Consider the following 23,049-nt stretch of genomic DNA (forward strand, 5'->3'; position numbering starts at 1 on the left):
TAGTTTAAGGCCGTTAATAAGGGTATAATCATCCATTTTACTTATAAAAAAAACACTTTCCTATTGGAATAACCATGATTCGATTCGAGTGATAAAACATCTCAGATCGTCCTGTGGAACCTGTAAGAGCATAAAGCATTATTGCTATTGATTTCGGGTTTCCATAACAAGGTGATTAAGTAATAATGAGATGAGTAATTCGGCTGGAACATGATGCACGAATTTAGAGAGAAGAGACACACGAAAATTAGGATATTATGTGTGTAGGGATTAACCTTAACTTAGGATTAATGACTCTCTATATATAAGGAGAGTATTTATACTTTAAACCTTTTTGGTATTTAATGTGTGCACCTTTAGTCCTCTTAGTTACAATCACCTAATGGAAAACCCTATACTACGTCTTTAAGAGTAAATAAGCCCATTATATATTACTAGACATAGGGATTTCAGTTATCGTCAATTATCATATCAGGAATGATACATGATCAGTGACGGTCACACTAACATGGTTCCAACATTTCCTTCCTCCTCCGCTATCTCTCTTCTTCCGACCACCAACAACAACCGGCCAAACATGTCTTGTTTAGAATATTTTTTATCATTATATCCATATCCATATGAAAATACAAAAAACTAATCTTTATCCTCATCGAACAAAAGCATTCAATATATAAACAACCAGAGAGTGAACCAAACAAAAACAAAAAATATAGTTAACAATCACTGTCAAAAGGCACATACAAATACCCCTTAAATGATCTTTAGAAATATCTTCCAAAATTATAAAAAGCATAAGAATCGTTCTGTTGTTGTTGTTGTTCATGCCTTCACGGTCCATAAAAAACACCCTAAGTCTTCGAAACAAACAAAAGGGTCGTTGCAAAGAAATTCATTGAATTAAATTCACTTACTTTGTTGTGTCAAAGATTTGATTACAATTATTATCACATTGGCTTTTTGCTTGTGAATTTCACCTATATATTAAGCTAGGTGGTGGTTCTAGTGACCAGAAAATAGTGTTGTCAGAAACCCCTTCCTTCTTTACTTGCTGCTTCTATTGGATCTCACCACCACCGTAAACCTCTTTTTATTTACTGAATATATCATATCATATCACTTAAGAAAAATGATAAATCCTCCTAACCAATCATCTTAATATATTCACTTGTTAACTCATATAATCCATTAATTCTTTTTTATAATCTCACCCCTTGATTTTTCACATGTCACAATCCTATTAATTAGAAAGATTTTTAGGCTAAACAATTAGGAGGATTGATCATTACCCATCACTTAATACAAATGTATGTCTATAAGTTATATAGATATAGATAAATGGGCATAAATATAGATTCAAAGTAGTAATAATTTATTGGAAGGAAAAAAGAACTAGCGTAAAAGAATTTGATGCATAAAAAAAAGAATTGATTTAGAAAAAAAAAAAAAAGTTACACTTGTTAAAGGAAACATTTAATATTATATTTTAGATAGAGATAGAGATGTAGGCTAATGAAAAAATTTGAAAGAGAAAGTTTTATATGGTTTAGAGAACGTAGGCTATATACAAACACTTACATTGAGAATTTATTCCATAAATATGTTTTGCTTTATTAAATAGTTAAAAACATGTTATTTTAACCATAGATTCTAAGTTTTGGAGGCTCAAGATCTATTTTTACGATGTCAGTATTTTGTTACGTATAAAAAATGTTGGTGTCAGGGACCGGTAGTAATGAAATATGATAATCTATGGACGGTTAACAACGAAAAAAAGACACAAGGGATGAAATGCTAATATAAATAACTACAGGGACCAATTGTGAGTTGTGACATTTTCACCTGTAATTAGTTACAAACTACAAGGGTATTATCGGAAAACCAGAAAAAGTTTTGCCTTCGTCAGCAAGTAAAAATAAAAGGAGATAATAAAACCAATAAATTACCAAAAAAGCCCAAAGTTTTAGACAAATCAGGAACCTTCATTTGCCAGCCTTAAACTTTACACGGCCACGAATGCATACACGTCATCACCCAAATCAAAAGATATTTTTGTTTCCTTATTAAAACAACATATCTTTAATATTTTATTTCATCTAATAAATCTCAAATATCAGAAATATCTAGAGAAGTTGAGAGAAGTCTATAAATAGCCCCAAAACCCACGCACATACAAACTTTCTGATTTCCCTTACAGTTATTTTCTCTCCCAAATTTCACACAAGATCATCACAACTATTTTCTATATTTCATCATATAATCAATCGATACATACAATAAATCTGTATCTATATTTCTCTCTCTATATATATAAATTTAGTGAAACAAAGCTTGACAGGAATACGATCGTTCGATCAGATTATCATTCGCTACAAATGGCGTTAGGGTTTACCCCAAGGTATGTTTCCATCTTCTTTTTTCAATCTTTTTAAATAAATTATTCTATTTTTGTGATATTTTAAGCCATTAGATTTTAAATTTAATTTTCTTAATATTCGATAAACCCTAAACCCTGGTTTTTTAGAAATTAGGGTTTGTGATATTTGGGGATTTCGTTGAATTAGGGTTTTATTATATATATATATATAATTCTGTATCTATATATGTGCTGATGGATTTCTGTTAAAATTTTTCAGAGAAACTGAGATGGATTTAGGACAAGTGGATTGCTCAAAAAAGAGGAATAGAACCAGAAAAGAGGCACCGAAAACTGTGGCAGCAACTCTTGCTAAATGGGTTGAATATAATAAAGCTAATTCATTAGATGGAAAAGTGAAAACACGAAAACCGCCTGCAAAAGGGTCGAAAAAAGGATGTATGAAAGGTAAAGGAGGGCCAGAGAATTCGAGGGTTAATTTTCGAGGTGTGAGACAACGGACATGGGGTAAATGGGTTGCAGAGATTCGTGAACCGAATAGGGGCAAAAGATTATGGCTTGGGACATTTGGGAATGCTGTTGAAGCTGCATTGGCTTATGATGAGGCTGCAAAAGCAATGTATGGGCCGAATGCTCGTCTTAACTTGCCAGATTATCGCTCGAAGAATGATTGTGTTCAGATGATGTCTGCTGTGTCTGGTTCTAGTTGTGAATCGACAACGACGTATAGTCACTCTGAGGATAGCACAGTACTAGATTCTAAGGCTGGATTTGACGGGTTTTTGAAAACTGAACATGAGGAGAAAATGTATGATGTAAATGAAGCTGCATTTAGTCCAAAAGTCGAGATTAAAAAAGAACGTTTTGAGGATGAACATAAAAGTGCTGCTGATGCTTCCTTATGTACTGATGATGGTTACTTTCAGAACAACCCTGTTGATGTGATGTTTGATTTGGACGAGCTTATCTCGCTTATAGATCAAAGTGGTGCCCCTGCCTGCAATGCTAACAACGAGTCGCTGTTTGGATACAAACCAGATGGCCTAAATTGTTCAATGTATATGCAACAAGATCCTTACGGGGCGCTGGATTATAGTTTTGACTTGCTGGAGCAAGGAAGACCCGAAGATTTTAATTTCACATTGGAGGAGCTGGGTGTGAGTTTGGATTCCTTGCCAAAGTAGGCGTGTAATTAGAAACAAAACTAGAAACTAAAACTGACTGTTTAATTTCATATGGTGGTTTGTTTGTTCCACTTCACCTTGTTTGGACCGGTTCTCTGCAGGTTTTAATTTCATGAGGATTGGGTTTTTTTATGTATGGTTCAACCGAGATTGTAAATAATAAAACTAAACTATAGAAACCCAATATGCTGTGAGCTTTCAGCTGGGTATTTTGACCTGTGAAATTTTATGTTAGCTTCCCATTAGTTACTAATTTATTTGATATGATATGTCAAGTTTTATCTTATTCTTGTGGGTTACAGAATATATGCTTGTATGTGTACCATTTGAATGTGAATATTGTGGACCCTTCAGTTGGTCTTTGATATGATATCTAATGTGACTGATGAGTAATTTTTTGAGGATGATTTAGTGGTGTGATGTATAGATAATGTATAGACCATTGATCCAAATTTGATATGTTCTGTCTAGGACAGTGGAAGTTGACTGGGTCTAAACAGCCCCAATGGGTTTGGGACTTTGGGGTGGTTGGGTCTAGTTCTTAAATCTTGAATTGTGATTGCTCTGATCTCCTTTTATGCTCTTACTTGACTTTGAGTTCGACATTAGTACCTGTAAAAACTAGCAGAAGCCCTGAATCCTAAACTATTAGGCTAGTGACCCAGCTTGTTAATCTTCAGTATTTACGCTGATGAGGTGTTTAGCTATACGCTATGCTTGGTGGTTTACTTGAAAAAAGTACATCTCCAAATGAATCCAGAATCACCAAAAACTCGAATCACATGTGAATACGCTCTAACTTATACGTGATACGTGATCACATCTGCGAAGACTCGAATCACCTTTTGTGTTGGCATTACGAAACACCCTTTCTTATATCAGTACGGATCATTGCTGGCCACCATGGAAGCCACTGAAAGACCCGTCATGGCGTCATACATGATTATCATACAAGAATGTAACATCATAAGTCGTGTGCGATTATTATTCATAGGTAAGTGATATCATTATCACAAATATTGATATGTCTACTACACACAAAAGGTTCAGTTCAATTCAATGTTATGTGGGTTAAATATAGGTGACATAGTTCATCAATACTTCATAGTTATCAAATTAACTTTCCTCTATATATTACTCGTATTTAGTTTCCCTTTACCATAATATATGACTCTTACTAGAAAGTGTTGGTTTGGAATGTATTATATATGGACACGTCTGATAATACTAGTACTTCTCAAGGTCTCTTTCCCAATTTGAGCTATTCTTTGTGTTATATGATACTCGGTATGTAAATCAATCGTTCACTAGGCAATTGCTACCAATAATTCAAATCACGGATCGATCAATCCATAGATAATAATAAATATAAATATATAATAATTATATATTATATAACATTTATAGTTTTATTGTTAAATTTTACTTGAAGCTAGAAAAAAATATGTAAAAAAAAAAATATGTGCGTGTTCATTTGTGCTTGATTTTCATTATTAAATAACGACTGGTTAGTAAAGTACGTTCTCATACGATTCACTTTTATGTAGTTCCCATAAACAAATCAGATTTTATAAATGTACGACACGTACAAATTAAACTGAAAAGTAAAACGTTATTTGTGAAATGTAACAAAAATATGGTTGTTAAATCCTCGTATTTCATTCCGTCAACAAGTATTTGTTGCTTGCTAAATCTATTTATTTCTGTTGGTTAGTTTTAGATCAAGTAGTAACTATTCTTAATCCGTGAATGGTAGCCATTATAAAGGACTTTTGTAGAAATAGGTCCGTTTCTAAACTTTGTATGGATGGAAGATCTGTTTGTTTTTTAATCATTAAATTAAAAGTCTTATCTTATATATTAATAAAACAAGATTTTTATAATATCATTATTTTATAAATAATGCTTACTTGTCATTATTGGATTTATTTATATGAATTATATCTTTTTTATTTTCTTGATTTATGACATCATCTTATTTTAAATTTAGATTTTTTGTTTAATTTACTTATGATATTATAAGCATTTTTCTTCTTTAAGTTTATTTAAATTTTATATTTTTTATTTATGATGTCTTTTTTTATTAAAAAAATAGTTTTTTTTTTTGAAAACTCTAATATTTTATACATGGTCTTTTAGATTTTCATCATCGAAATAGTTTTATCATAATAGATTTTTTTAATTATTTGCATGATATGCGGGTTAATAATCTAATCATATATACTCGAAATATAAGGGTATACTATTCCGAGATTATGCGTATGGTTGAACTATCTCATAGTTCTTACACATCGACGTGACTTAATATTACAAAATTTTTATCAATAAGCCCGGGTTGAAACCGGGTTAATTAACTAGTAAGAAAATAATTAATTTTTTTAACTAAATAGTCTAAAAATCTTTATAGTTATAATATAATGACATGTAACAAAATTTAAAGATAAAATCTAAATGATAGAAAATAAATGGATTACACTTGTTATCTTTTAAGATTGTTAAAAATATTACTAAACTAATTTTTAAAAGTATATATCATTTCCTTAAAAATATCTTTACATATTTCATCATACATTAAACTTTTTATCTTTTATATATTAAAGTACTAGTGTTCAGGCCCGTCTAATGGACGGGTAGTCTTAAAATATATTAATCAAAGCTAAAAATTGAAATTCAAATATATTAAACAGATATACCGAAATCAACTTGGAAATTTGCTAGCTGAATAGCTACACCTCCGGTCAAAATACTCCAAAAATTATCCGTCCAAAGAAGAAACATACGAAAGTTAACTCCATATAAATATTGATTCCAATTTACCCCTTTTTTTCCAACTTTAGTTAAATAAAAAACTTACACTTTCTTATATTTTAAAAGTGTAAACTATATAAAAATATAATTAATTATTTTTAAATTGGCTTAAAGTGTAAATTGGTGATGGAAAATCAAAAAGTGTACGTTAATTAATTTAAATTGGGTTAAAGTGTAAATTGGTGATGAAAAACCAAAAGGTGTAAATTAATTTTTTTAGATTGGGGTTAAAGTGTAAATTGGTGATGGAAAACCAAAAAGTGTAAATTAATTTAGATTTATACTAAAAAATTAGAGGATTAATAAGAAGGGAGGATAAGACTCAAAGAGATGGATTAGGGGTGCCAAGTGTACCCCCAACCCTCTCTTTTAATTATATTATAGATGCTTAATATATTAAAACCCGTGTGTACTTTCTGCGCTGCATCGATTTAATACCTTTCTGCGCCTCCTTTTTTAACTTATATGTAGATATTATATGACTCGTATAATGGGAAATTTTCGTACCACAAATATTGATAAATTTATCATACAATACAACTGTTAAAATATATCGTACAAACTATTAAAGCATACATGTGGTAGATTTTATTAGTTAATATATGTGGTACAAGAATCACTTCCGTATTATAATCCACACCAAATCCCATATTTTGTTTGACGATTTATCTAGGCAATGACAACAAACGATTTGTTCTCATATTAGTTTTTTAGAAAAAATGTTAACATTTGGGTGTCAATTGTAGAGGAAGAAAACAAAATTAATCGATTTTTAATCACATTGATCATCTTTACAATCTATATAATTATTAAAAAAGTAGTAATTCAAGCTTTTTAAAGACATCTTTAAAATTAAACCTATAGTAAAAAGTTGCCACATAGGATTTTACCTACATGGCATCTCTATAATTTTTTTGACAATATTTATATATCTTTAATCAAATTAAATATTAAATATAAGAATAACTTATTACTTTAAAGTTAAATACAGTAAATATTAATAAAATAAATGAAACTATATAATACAAATTTAACAATGGAAATCCTGTTACTTTAAAAATAAAAAAAAGCATCTTACGTGTATAGGAAAAAAATGCAATCTTGGAAGTTATATCATGAAATCTCAAGATTATAGAGAATTATATATTTCAAGTTTTAGTAGTTGATATTGTTTACAAATTGCATTAATATAAAAACTACATATTTTTTTATCGAATTTTTATGTATTATTTTGAATACTTGAAGAACGAGCAACACCCCATGGAATTGTAGTAAAAGTATTTAAGATCAATATAAACCAAAAATTTGAAACTCTTTCTTGACATAATTTTATTATACATTATAAATATAATTGCATAACCATAAAATATAATTGCATAACCATAAGTTTATTGAGTATGTTGCCTTTTGTTGATAATATTATTGATCTTTTACATTTTATATGAGTAACGAGTGAGAATGACTTGGTATGATTTGAAACTTTTTGTTGACTAGCTTTATCACTATTTGTGATTTGCAAGTGATAGTTGTTTACCAATCCTAGGATAGAGCCACAAAGAAAAAAAATCCGAATACAAGTGATTGTCGTTAATGTTTCTTTTTTTTATTTATCTTATGAATTTTGTATAATTTAGAAATATCTACCAAATGGTTATGTATAATATGGTGATATAACAATAAAAACAACAAAACATCATGAACCAATCATGAATACATGTACATCTGAACTTTTATTTTTAAGTATTTTTGGACACTAATTATAATAGCTCACGCATCGCGCGGGTAAAATACCTAGGATTAAAACAGTAAGAATCCTGGTCTTCTAAAGCCTTCTTTTAACTTAATGCTAGCTTTAAAAATTGCCACATAGGATTTTGTCTTACGTGACATCTTCATAATTTTTTTACTATATTTATCTTAAATTAAATACATTACTGAATTTAAAATATATAGAAACTATATACATACAATATTTAAATAAATAAGTTACATACGTATATAAAAAAAGAAGCACCCTTTGTTTGAAAATTTAGATCCACTAGATCTAAATTTGGTAAACATATTTGACAAACTGTTTATGGATTGTGATGATTCACATATATGCTATATACAACGTAAAATTCATGAATATCCTTATTTGATAATATTTGCTTAAAACATATAATGTGTATATAATTTTTGGCATAACCATTCAAAGACCCACGAGTTATGGTCATTTATTCATCACCTTGAATCAAACGTTTAATATATTATAAGCCTATTAGTATAAATGTATGTATAACGATGGTATAAATGTATAACATACCAATACTAATAGGTGAAGCCTAAATGGGGTTTATACGGTTGAGTTAAGGGATGATGATGTTCGTGGATATATACAACACAATGGTTGCCCGCTTCGACTACCATTAAGTGTACAGTCTGTAAAACCACGGATGGTTACCGAAAATTGAAAGCAAACCGTCCGTGGTTTTACAGACTGTACACTTAATGGTAGTCGAAGCGGGCAACCATTGTGTTGTATATATCCACGAACATCATCATCCCTTAACTCAACTGTATAAACCCCATTTAGGCTTCACCTATTAGTATTGGTATGTTATACATTTATACCATTGTTATACATTTATACCTTCTTGTTATGGTTTCTAATTTAATACTTATGAATATGTTTATTATTTAAGTTTGTGGTAATACATCAATTTTAAATTACCACATAAGATTTTATCTTATTTGGCATCTCCATACATTTTTCATAATATTTATCTTATAATACTTCTTCTCAAACCAATATAATTTATTTTATTAAATATAATATAAAAATATTAAATCAATACTATATACATAAGATATAAAAAAAAAAAATTCAAAACTCATATTAAATTAAGAATAAAAAGTTGTCCAACACAATTGTGTTGTTTCTCTCCTTCGTTCTCTTGGCGGAAACACATAAAATAAAGTAATCAAATTGGTTGTTATTCTAACCACAAAACAAAGTCTATAATATAATGATAATAACAATAGTTATTTGAGTTTTACAAATGGGTTTTGGATTAACGGAGATAAAATACCTTATTTCTTAATTGTATTTAGGATTATTAAGGGTGTGTAATCACCAAAGTAGGTTAAATGACTGTGATATCGATTGTGATGTCAGAAAAGATAAAAGGTGATCAGAATGTTCCAGGATTTAACCATGAAGGCATGAACTATAACATAATTGATTTGCACAAGATAAACCTGTAGATTAACTATTTACTAATGCATAAAATAACTTTTTTAATTAGTCGCGCATCGCGCGGGGTAAAATACCTAGTATATATATATATAGGTAGGTAATACTCCGGTGAGAACACTCTTAAAATAAGAACGGTGAGAACACCTTAAAAACATCATTTTGATGCATTAAAAGTCTATAAAACTAACATATTGCATAACTAATTATCATTATTTAAATGTTTAACAACACATTTATCCGTCAAAATCGAAATAATCATGTTTTTTGTTTCGTGCATCCATCTTGGATGCATATTAATCAAAATGATGCATCCAACAAAAAACGTGATTTTTTCGATTTTGATGAATCAATGTGTTGTTAAACACTTAAATAATGATAATTAGTTATGAACTATGTCAGTTTTATGGAATTTTAATGCATCAAAATGATGATTTTAAGGTGTTCTCACCGTTCTTATTTTAAAACTGATCTTATTTGATTGTCCCCCTATATAGTGTTATATATATATATATATATAATAGTAGTTAACCAAATGACTTTAAAGCATTTGCAACTTAGAACCACCTTATAAAATTGTCACGTAGGATTTAATTCTATGTGTCATCTTCGTACCTTTTTACAATATTTTATTTTATATTTGTATAAATAATAAAATAAAATATTGAAAATAAAGACAGAAGTGAAATAAATCAAAAACCGTAAACATTATGAATAAAAAAAGCCCATTGATTTAGTAAAGATATCACTAACAAAAAAAAAACCATTAACTTATCAAATAATATTAACAAATCCTCTAATTATAGAAATTAAAATCTTTCTAATAGGATAAATCATACCAATGTCTACTCTATATATACACAAATTATTTTTCAGTCAGCATATCTCTTCATTGCTCTACACATTACACTTAAATCTGTAAGTTTTTATATAGCTTTTTTATTTATTCAAATTGCATGTAATTTAGGTTTTAGGCTTTATTTTTTCATGAAAAGCATGTCATTATATTGATATGAATTAGTTGGTGAATTTAAGTCTTGTGTATTTAAAGATTTAATATGGGTCATGATTATTTTTTAAGCTTTTATTTAGTTGTTCTGGAAACCTAAATAGAGTTGTAATTGAAAAACATGGCTGCAACCCAGATCTACCGAAAAACAACACCAATTGATATAGATTGACAACGTAAAGTAACGTTAAAACAGTTTAATTTGTGAAAGAGATTTGGACATGTATATTGTACGACACACACATAGTTGACGAGGCAGAATTACTATTGAAGAAGGGTGAGGATTCTTAAGGGGGTTGTTCGATAGCTTAAGGGTACTTCTTTCATCAAGATATTTTATATCTTTAGTTGTTTAAACTTTAAAGACTAAACAACACAGATCGTCCCTGTGGTTTGCCAAAACAATCACGTTTCGTCCTTTCTTTATCAAAACCTCATTAGCAATCCTTTATAGGTGAATAAGGTTCACGAATCGTCTTTTGACCGGTCAACCGTTAACCACTCTCCGTTAAACCTCCCACGTGATACCCACGTGAGGGGTAATCTTGGCATTTCCCATCTATGGACCCCCTTTTTTCTCCTTTTTTTATTTCTTTTTCTTTCTTATAAATATACGAACCTACCAAAAACCGGTCATTTTTCAATCCCCATAAAATCAAAACCTTTTCATACATCACCCTTTTTCATCATCTTCTTCGAATTCCATGATATAATCAAACAATCTAACCTAAATGACTTGTCCTTTATACACTATCAGGCCACCGGGTGAAGACCACTTATGGGATCTAGAGACTATATATCGTAAGTATTATAGTGTTTTAGGGTTTTGTATTTTATAATTTTTAATTAATTAAAAAGTTAATATTTTTATTATTTTTTTGGTTGGTTACACAATTTATGCTAGTTTGTTTTCATTGAGGGTTCACCATGGGGTTTTTTTCACCGAATGGCCAGGGTTGTCATATAATAGAGGTAAGGTTACATACGTTGACTGCATTCATTTTGATTAATTTTCAGTTCATGAGTTAAACTCCATAATGGAGCATTCGAGTTACACTGGAGGACAGGTTATGTATTATCATTTTCTAAAACCTGGGTGTTCATTAGATGATGGTCTACAACCCTTAGTTAGTGACCAAGATGTTCATAACTTGTCTAAATATGTGGAAGACAACAATCTGTTTGATGTTTTCACAGAACATGGTATGACAAATTTAGGAGACTACTTTTTGCCTAGAAAATCTAATGTTGTTATTCATGAGATCCCTGATGATGATACTATTGCTACCTCTCGTAAGGGCAAACCAGTGAAAAATAGGGGATCATATAGGAAGTTGTTGCTTGATTGGAATGAGGAACATGTCTTAACCCCTAGTACTTAAGAACGGATAGGGAATGCAAATGTAAATGCAAATTTAAATGAAAGTGAGAATGTGAAGGGTAAAGGTGCTTTAGAAGATCATGTTCTAGATGAAAATTCAAATTTAAGTGAAAGTGAGAATGTCAAGGGTAAAGCAGTTTTACAGGATGACACAGAATGTAGTAGTACTGGTGAAAGTGATAGCAGTGATGGTGAGGATCGTGAGGATAGTGACTTCATTGTAGACGAGGAAAATGAAATAGAAGATGTGGAAGTGGATATGAGGCAGTTTAGGCTGCATGTGGATGAAGATGTGGAATTCATGGGGTGTCATGTACCTATGCCTCAGCCTGCAGATGATGTACAAGAGGATGACCTAGATGTGATACACAATGATGAGTTTGAGAGTGCATCTGACCCAGAAGATGATGTTAATAGAGTTAGGAATAGACTATTGAAGAAAATGGTAAAGAAGAATTCAACTGGCGATGCTGTAATTACAAAAACTGGTTTTCATTTGTCTCATACTTTTGGCAATTCTAAAGAGGTAAAAGACTTAGTGAGGGCTCATGCAATAGAGACTAAGAGGGAACTGAAAATAATGAAAAATGACAATGAAAGTGTCACAGTTATATGTGAAGGAAAGTTGCCTGTATTTGATGATAATGTTGAAGTTGGGCCAAGTAAGACATATTTTGAAATTAGGCCTGTTAAGCATGTAGTTGGGCCAGGGGATGGGCCTAAAAAGAAAGCAACAAATGTTGGGCCTAGTCAACCAGCCAGGTCAAAGAAGATTGTTTTAGATAAGGGGACAATCTTGGAAAAAGAGTCATTAAAAACAAGTGGGGAGGTAGGTGGAGAATCTATTACAAAGAATAAAGGTGGTAGGGGAAAAAAGTCCAACAAAAACACATGTCCATAGAGATTACATGTGTCCAATGTTTGAGATCCAGATCCATCAAACACTTTACATCTAGATTGATTACTAAAAGTATCATATAACAAATTGAAGGTAATTGTTTTTTATCCTTTTTATTCTAATATTAGTTTCCTGATTCATTAAATAGTTTCAACAAATAATCAATGTATGTGGTTTTCTCATAGGGAAGTACAAGTATGGGAGGTCCAACTCAACCAACTGTTAGTGTGAGAACAACCAACACCAGGTTTATTTCCAATCCATGAGGCAAAAGGTGTTATCTAAAATCCCAATTGCCAAATTAGTGTAATTTGGAATCTGCCAGTCATGTAATGCTATTTAATTGTCATGTCTTTTGCTAGAATATGTATTATGGTACTTATTTGTGATGTCTGTTGCTACATTTCCAAACTTTGTTGTCATTTCTTTTGCTAAGTAATGTAACTTGCTACTTGTTGGTGATTTAGTTTGCTCCATTATGTAATCTGTTGCTTGTAGTTATAATCTGCCTCTTTTTTTCATGTTTAATGATACATTATGTAAAAGGCTAATTTGTTGTTGTCTAAATACATGAATCTTGCAAAAAGTAAAACCAATGTCATTACATAACCATAATAATATTCATTCATAGTTGGTACAAAAGACTGCCAAAATACTTGATTTTTATAACTTGATACAACCAAATATTTCAAACAAGCAACAAAGATACAAGAAAGACAATAACAATTGAAGCCAAAAACAACATCATGTTCAACTTTTTCACTTCCTCATCTCTTTCTTTAAGTCGTTCTTCAAGTTTATTCTTGGATCTTAACAACCCAAGGATGATGTCCATGGTACGTTGACACATTTGGGGATCATACCATCATATGAATTTGCATTTTGAACCCTGCCCAAAAAAAAATAAAACCCCAACAAAATTTAAGTAGCAAACCATAATCCCAAAAATTTTTAACAATACAAATCTGGTTGGGACAAGCATAGAATCGTCTTCCTAGATTTTTAGAAGTCCATGAGGTTAGGATTATTGCTTGCTTACCACACCCGCAAAAAACCATACTTGAATTGCGATAGTAGTTCAGACACGAGCAAAAAGAAGAAGAAAAGAAAAAACTAGGGTTTATACTAATTTGGGGGAATATATGTAATCTTGTGTGTGTGTCTATATATGAATATATGTATATGAATATAGATTTAAGAAATAAAAAAAAAAAAAGCAGAAAAAGGGGGTCCATCGATGGGAAATGCCAAGATTACCCCTCACGTGGGTATCACGTGGGAGGGTTAACGGAGAGTGGTTAATGGTTGACCGGTCAAAGGACGATTTGTGAACCTTATCCACCTATAAAGGATTGCCAATGAGGTTTTGATAAAGAAAGGACGAAACGTGATTGTTTTGGCAAACCACAAGGACGACATGTGTCGTTTAGTCAACTTTAAAGTATGAGATTGTTTATTCAAACTGCACAAGCATGGTGAGATATACAAATGTTGTTCACAAATAATTACGTTACTTGCTTTAATATGGCTATTCTCTAGCCATTTCTGTAGAGTACAAGAAAATAGAAAAGGCCTTGGGAAAGAATGTATGGAAAAGAAAATGAGAAGTAGGAAAACAAAAAGGGCGAAAATTTGATCGAAAGAAAAATAAAGTCTAATAAAAGGCTGACTAATAGTAATTAATAAATGAAGGAAACTACATTCAAATTAAAAAAGGAAATTTGTTAATTTAGAAAAAGGAAAAAAAGAAATCATACGTATATAGAGAAAGAAATGGTTAAATTTTGGAAGTTATAGGATGAAATCTCAACATTCTAGAAAATTATACATTTGAAGTTTTAATAGTTGATATTGTCTACTTAAAGGGAAATGCTAAATTAAGCCTTTTTAACGTGCATAAAAAAACTTTTATCTTCCATATTAAAAGTCTGCCCCCTGATTTTCATGGTAAATGTACAAACAATTTATGCAACTTAAACACAACCCTAAGGGTTGTATTTAGCAAACCCCTTAAATCATAAACATTATATATTTGTCTATCAAATTTTTATGTATTATATTGAACGCTAGAAGGACGAGTAACACCCCTGGAATTGATGTACCAACTCAAGTTCAAATTCTGGTAATGCCATAAAGGGTGTTCACCCATGTACCGTATTGGATTTGTATAACATTAAATGTTTTTGGCAGAGTTTGAACCCATGACCCCCACGGATAAAACCTCTTAGGGGAAATACCTCTGACCACTTGACCAAAATCGCAATGGTTATTGCATTGTTATGTGTTTTAAATGATACAAGATACAAGTCACTAAATGATTTTGTTACTTATTTGTTTCTTTGTAGTGAATATGTTTAAGATTAATCCAAAACAATTTAAAGTTCTTTCATCACGTCGTCTTATTTTACATTATAAATATAATTATATAACCATAAATTTATTGAGTCTGTTGTTTTTTGTTGATAATTTTATTGATCTTTTACGTCTTATATGAGTAAAAAACGGAAATGACATGGTATGATTAGAAACTTCTTTTATTAACTTTATCAATATTTGTAATTTACAAGTGATATTTGTTTACCACTCCTAGGATATTGACAAAAAAGAAAATCAAAATAGAAATGATTGTCTTAAATGTTTTTTTTTTAAAATGTTACGAAATTTGTATAATTTAGAAATATCTACCAAATGATTATGTATAAGATGGTGATATAACAATAAACATAACAAAACATCATAAACTAATCATCAATATGTGTATATCTAAACTTTTATTTTTAAACATTTTTAGAAAATAATTATAACAATTCGCGCATCGCACGGTTAACATACCTTTTATATATCATTTATCGATGATCTTTTATATATATTAAAAAAGAACCCTTAATTAGAACAATGAAAAAATCTAGATCTTACATTAAAGTTTATCCTTTATTTTCCACCATAGGATCAAAATGGTTACATAATCTTTGACTAGATTTTTAGTCAAATACGTTTATAGTCCTCCAACTTCTACTATTTTTCCGAACACTCACACATTTCGACTTTTTGCAACTCTCCACTATTGTTTTAATAATATAGATTGCAAGCTTGCAAGCAATTTGAAAAATGCTCTTTTAATTGTGATCAAACGATTTTTTTGTAAAAAAAATCATTTCTGATGTTTTAATAACAAAGCAATATGAGAAATGCTCTTTTAAACGAATATTTCTTTTTAACTCCGGTCCATATTTAAATAAGTGTTTTTATTTACAAGTTTACAAATTCTTGATTTTTTAGTATGACGATTATGATCGAGCCTTCACATTTTAATTAGGGTTTTCTTTACAAGATGATTAAAAATACAAGATAAATCTATAATACCATTACGGTATACTTTTTTTCTCAGTTTTTTATACCTTTTAGCCAGCTTTTTATATGTAAAAAAATTTAACTATTTTTATATGGTTTTTTAGCGTTTCACACGGGCTATAACCTAGTTCTAATGTGAAACGGAAGATTTGTAATAAGTAATAAAAAGATGGATTAAGATCATCTAAAGTTGTGTTCAACTTTATAGGTAAAGTTGAGCACATCATGACCTTTAGATTAAAATCAAAGGTCAAGATTCAAATATGACTTTTGAATCTTGGTCTTTGATTTTAATCCAAAGGCCAAGATGACAACTTTACCAATAAAGTTGGGTTTTAACTTTAAAAGATCTCATAGAGGAAAAATATGGTGTAAACAAGCAAAACATATTAGTGCATGCTACCACAATTATATGTTCCGAAAAACAACAATTTAACAACTATGTATCTACTATATTTATGTTAGCCGACTTCACAATTCCTTCCACAAGAAACAAATGTCGTTTCAAGAATATCCGAACAAAGATTATATAAGCAACTTGTGTGTTAACAAGGGATATCCCTTTAGTTCTAACTATGTTTCAAGAATATCGGAACAAAAATCATATAAGCAACCCGTGTGTTAAAACGTGATATCGCTCTAGTATATTATATATATAGAAGAATTTGTTTAAAACACAATAAGGAATGTATAAAAGGAGTAAACTGCTAAAGAAAATGACTTACGATGATAGATATTGCATAATCTAAATTATCCATGCATTTACCGACACTGACTCGACATGCTTCCTTTCTCTTTTCAATGGACCCCATGCTTCCTTTTCCTTTTCGATGAACCTCCTAGCCTCACTAACGAACTAAATTTTACTCCATGTCTCATTTTGTATATCATTTTCTGAACTTTTATTGTATCATATATACCCGTTTAAATCAAATATAACCAAAAAAGCAGTTTGATACGCCCTTGCCAATGGTTTCTAATTATCTATAAATAACATTATGACTGTTAAAAGTAATACTTAAATATTCATATAACCCATTTTTATCAAAATAATTCATAATAAAACCATTATATCCTTGAATTTCTCCCGCATATTGAACTACTATACACACAAACATTTGAAGTAGTTCATAAACCGTAACTTGGTCAAGATAGTTCACTATATAAAATATAGACTAACCTCATGAAGATAGTTCATAGAGCTACAAGTTAGATCTTTATTTTCCAGAATTTTGTTTTCCACCTGAAAAAAAAATCAAATATCAAATATGAAGTATAGTTTACATCCAAGGTGACATTCAAACCATTTCCGTGACTTTTTTAGGAATGGGAATACCTTACCTTGCATTTTACAATGATTTTGTCTACCACATTCCACGGACTTTGATAATAAGGCTTGGAGAATATTGATTTGTATAAGCGTCCAAACTAAAAGAAATACAATGATGATTGTTAATGTACATTCTTTAGTGGATAAGCTATATAGCTAGGACGGAACAATTAGTATGACCCTTCATATCACCTTACGTATTTTGTGCACTAACAACTTATTGTGCAGTAGGACAGTGGATACAAATAAGTCTATGACTAGTTCTTTTGTAAATGTAATCTCCATCTCCGCCAGAAACTTTGTAGATCAGCTGACTTGCGCAATAGTCATCATGATTCTCTTGATCAACCCAACTGTTATTTTAATTCATAAAAGTTATAAAAGTTATACTTTGAGGCAGTACCTTTCAAAATTAATAACGGTATCCTCATTGTTGTGATTAACACATTACCAGCCCTTCAATGAAGGTTTACGGGACATGTGTTAACCACAGCAACGAGGATAGAGTTATTAATTTGTTAATTTTGGAAGGAACTGCCTCAAAGTATAACTTTTTATGAATTAAAATAATAGCTGGGTTGATCAAGAGAATCATGATGACTATTGCGCAAGTCAGCTACGACAATTTGTCGATCTACAAAGTTTTTGGCGGAGATAGAGATTACATTTACAAAAGAACTAGTCACTGACTTATTTGTATCCACTGTCCTATTGCACAATAAGTTGTTTGTGCACGAAATACCCAAGGTGATATAAGGGGTCATACTAATTGTTTCGGCCTATTTATATAGCTTATCCACTAAAGAATATACATTAACAATCATCATTATATATCTTTTGGTTTGGACACTTATGCAAATCAATATTCTCCAAGCTTTGTTATCAAAGTTCGTGCAATGTGATAGACAAAATCGTTGCAAAATGCAAGGTAAGGTATTCCCATTCCTAAAAAAGGTCAGGGAAATGGGTTAAACGCCACCTTAAATGTAAACTATACTTCATATTTTGATATTTGATTTCCTTTTGTTTTTCAGGTGGAAAACAAAATTCTGGAAAATAAGGATCTTACTTGTAGCTCTATGAACTATTTTCATCAGGTCGGTATATATTTTATATAGTGATCTATCTTGACCAGGTAACGGTTTATGAACTACTTTAAACATTTGTGTGTATAGTAGTTTAATATGGGAGAGAAATTTAAGGATATGATGGTTTTATTTTGATAAAAATGGGTTACATGAATATTTAAGTGTTACTTTTAACAGCCACAATGTTATTAATAATTATATTAGAAACCAACGACAAGGGCGTATCTAACTATTTTTTTGGTTATATTTGATTTAAAGGGGTATATATGACACAATAAAAGTTCACAATAGGTTATAAAATTAACATGTGTATTTTTATGTTTAGCACCTTCAAGCTATGAAGTTTACAAACCAACTGTGACCGACTTTCTTTAAAGTATTAAGAGCTCAAATTGTCAATTTCATGCTCGATAAGATATGGAGTAAAAGTTTCTTGATCATTGAGGCTAGGGGGTTCATCGAAAAGGGAAAGGAAGCATGGGGGTCCATTGGAAAGAGAAAGGAAACATATCAAGTAAGTGTCCATAAATGCATTGATAATTTGGATTTTGCAATATCTATCATCGTAAGTCATCTTCCTTAGCAGTTTACTCTTTTTATACATTTCTTATTGTTTTTTAGACAAATTCTTCTATATTCATATTGTGTATTTTAATATATTAAGCAAAAAAAAAGTGGACAGACAAGAACATGGCTCTGCTTGCTACGATGAAACAAAGAATTTCTACCTGTATTGCAATAACAAGTACCAATCTAACAGGCTCTCTCGCTTTGTCTACACATACATTGTTCATCTTTCCCTTTCTTGTAAAGTTCGTAAAAGGGGACCCTTCCGAAGGATGCAATTTACCAAGTAACGTCTGTTTTTTGATCTTTTTTTGTTACAACCACATTGATTTACATACTCCAAAAATCCCTAAGGAGTATACTTCTCCATGCCCCAACCATGAATTTTTCATATGTCTGACCAACATAGAAAATTATCATATCAAAAAAAAGAAGTTATTACTGATGATGCAATACTACTATTAGAGGTGGCAAAATATAAATTTGGCTTTTTTATTTTTTCCATTTTAACAATATAATAACAATACTTTTGATACCATATCCTATTGGTCTCGTAGGGACAAACTATACCCCAAATACACAAATAATTAAGTTCATAAAAAAAAGATGTAAACCTCACCTCACAAAATACTCGAGTCATTCATTAAGCTCATTACTTCGTGCATCAAATAAAGTCGGATACATGTTTGATGGAAGAGCAAAACAATAAATGTTTTCCTTAGAGATTGTTTTGAAATGTGGAGTAATTTCATCAACAAAAGTTGCATTCCAACGGGTAACCCAAGCGAGGCCATTGCTCTTTAAAGCGTGGGGGGGAAGTCTATCACTACATGAAAGCACAAACATAAATTCATGATAAAATTCTAAATATTTCTTATAGCAAGTCTTTTGTAGATGAATACTTGTTGGACTCGTTATTCGATTCACAGGCAAAAACACAACTAGTGCAAATTGTGAATTAAACCTTGAAATCATCAAGCATGCTTTAGAAAAATTAAACCTTGAAATCATCAAGCATGCTTTAGAGAAATTGGTCGGCGGTAGTGAACTGAAAAGGCTTTTGTAGTCATCTCCAAGCATACTACAAAGTCAAGCTCCCCGGTCGACTTAGGTGTGAGCCATACTTGATTTAAACAAAGAAATTATTGTCGGATATTTTGATTGGTAGATTGAGTATAAAAAATCATATGAGATCATTGTTGGTTATTCTTTTCAGATCAAAGAGTTTGAGAATTAAAAAAGTATGATCACACTGTTGTAAATGGTTGTTTTTTCAAAGTCAAACTACAAAGATGAGAGTTTGGTGGGAATGGTGGTTGGTGGGTGGATAAGTGAGTAAAGAAAATGAAAGATGTAAATGGTGAACATATTATTTTGATAGAGTTAGAATAGTGGAAGATGCAAATAGTGAATATGGTGGTTGGTGGGTGGATAAGTTGAGTGATATATATATACATATATATATATATGCTTTTAATTTATAATAAATATTACTTATTTTGCAGTTCAATAAAAAAAAACTTATAATTATCAGTATAACTATGTATAATAAGAAATTATATACTAAAAACATAATATTGAGTATCATCCACATGTATATATGAAAATTATATGCAAAGCTTACAGACACTATATATATTATGGGATCATATACCTAACTCACATAAAAATCAATAAATGATATTTATTGTAGAACTGCTTTCAGTAAACGATATAAATTATACAACTACTTTCAATAAATGATATTAATTGTTTGAAACTACTTTCAATAACTGACATTAATTGTTTGGAACAACTTTCAACAAATGATATTAATTGTGTATAACTACTTATAGTTATCTTGTTTTTACATGTGATTTTTGAATATAAACAAATCCTTAACCGTCAAATGGTGAGTTTCTATCTCGATAGCGGATAGTCGGTGTCTAATTTAGGTCCCGCTAATAGGAGTTGAGCAGCAATGCCAAAGGGATAACCCCATTAGGCTCCCTCAACAACTAAGGATAGTTATAGACCAAGATTTTCTCAAATGAATTAGACAATATAAATTATACAACTACTTTCAATAAATTATATAAATTGTGTTTGGAACAACTTTCAATAAATGATGTTAATCATGTATAACTACTTACGATAGTTATCTTTTTTTTTTTAACATGTGACTTTTGAATAGAAACCCTTCACTGTCAAATGGTGAGATTCTATCTCGATAGCGGATAGTTGGTTTTTTAATTTGGATCCCGCTACCACGAGCCGAGGAGCAATGCCAAAGGGATAACCCCATTAGGCTTCCCCAACAACTAAGGATAGCATATAAAGTTCAAATGTTCAAAATATATCATGAACAAAGTGTATTATGTCATTGGACAAGCAATTAGTATAAAGGCGTTACTTACACAATATGAAATAACTGTAATTTATATATATCAATGCAAGGTCAACACACTTGGTAAGTTGTTAAGTTCTTTTCTCTTTGGTTTTTTAATTCAAAAGTAAAATCCTAACATAATTGTATTTAATATTATTGAAAGTACCGTAGATGTGGTAAAAATTCAATAAGTTATCGATGTTTCTTTTGGTAATGCAAATTTTTTCTTTTTTTAACTTTCAATTTTATTAAAATAAAGGTTAAAGACTTGTCGTCAACTAACAAATTACAAACTAAAATTACATCAATTTGTTCATAATGCGAGACGAGTTCATTATATATATATATATATATACACTAGCTAATCATCTCGGGTTAACTTATAAATAAATAAATCAAATTCTACCTGGGTAATTTTAAAATATGTTTTCATGTTAAAATGTATGATAACAACATTAAATAAATTGAAAAGTTGTGATAAGTTATTATGTAAATAATGTACCTAAATGGAAACAAAACTTGTGTAGCCGTGGACACATGTTGAAACACATACGAGTGGTAAAAACAAAATGTAAAACATATACTAAAAGACACCATACTTCGGCCTATTATAACGAAAATTAAGGTGATTAAAATCTTACATAATAGTGTGAGCATTTAATAAAAATCTATATTAATGAGATATATTTAAAAAAGGAAGGATATTTTATATTTTAAATCAATAAGTATGATGATGTCATAATTAATTAAAAGGATGCATGAAAATACACAATTTTTAAAAATCTTAGGTCATCATAATTTTCCTTTATTTATATAATAGATATATTTAAAAAATAGTGTGAGCATTTAATAAAAATCTATATTAATGAGATATATCTAAAAAAGGAAGGATATTTTATATTTTAAATCAATAAGTATGATGATGTCATAATTAATTAAAAGGATGCACGAAAATACACAATTTCTAAAAATCTTAGGTCATCACAATCTTCCTTTATTTATATAATAGATATTTATATATATAGTGAAAAGTTATTTTGAGAACCTTTTTTTTGCGAGAACCTTTGAGAACTTTTCAAATCAAGCCCAACCGATGATTATTCTTTACATGAAAATTGTTTTTTGATTGTTTTCTGAATAATTAATGTGTAATTTTAAAGTTTATAATTGTGTGGAGGCATGGATTATCATCCGTTATACAATTATGTGGAGATTTGGATTCTTAATCACATTTGCATGAATATTGCTATGATTACATATGATCGACTTGCATACATGTGATCATAGCAATATTCGTGCACATATGATCAAGTATCCAAATCTCCACATAATTGTATAACGGATGATAATCCATGCCTCCACACAAAATTACACATAAGTTATTTAGAAAACAATCAAAAAACAATTTTCATGTAAAGAACAATCATCGGTTGAGCTTGATTTGAAAAGTTCT

General features: G+C 30.2%; 1 protein-coding gene across 1 annotated transcript; it reads left to right on the forward strand.

Moving 5' to 3' along the window:
* The first annotated feature begins 2,196 nt into the window (after window positions 1-2,196).
* Window positions 2,197-3,785, forward strand: LOC122585049 (dehydration-responsive element-binding protein 2C-like). The gene is made up of 2 exons (XM_043757148.1): window positions 2,197-2,398; window positions 2,637-3,785. Exons 1-2 carry the CDS (start codon window positions 2,376-2,378, stop codon window positions 3,559-3,561), a joined length of 948 nt encoding a protein of 315 aa, XP_043613083.1. The 5' UTR covers window positions 2,197-2,375; the 3' UTR covers window positions 3,562-3,785.
* The last annotated feature ends 19,264 nt before the right edge of the window (window positions 3,786-23,049 follow it).

The sequence above is a fragment of the Erigeron canadensis genome, chromosome 1 (genome assembly GCF_010389155.1).
Source record: "Erigeron canadensis isolate Cc75 chromosome 1, C_canadensis_v1, whole genome shotgun sequence".
Classification (NCBI taxonomy): domain Eukaryota; kingdom Viridiplantae; phylum Streptophyta; class Magnoliopsida; order Asterales; family Asteraceae; genus Erigeron; species Erigeron canadensis.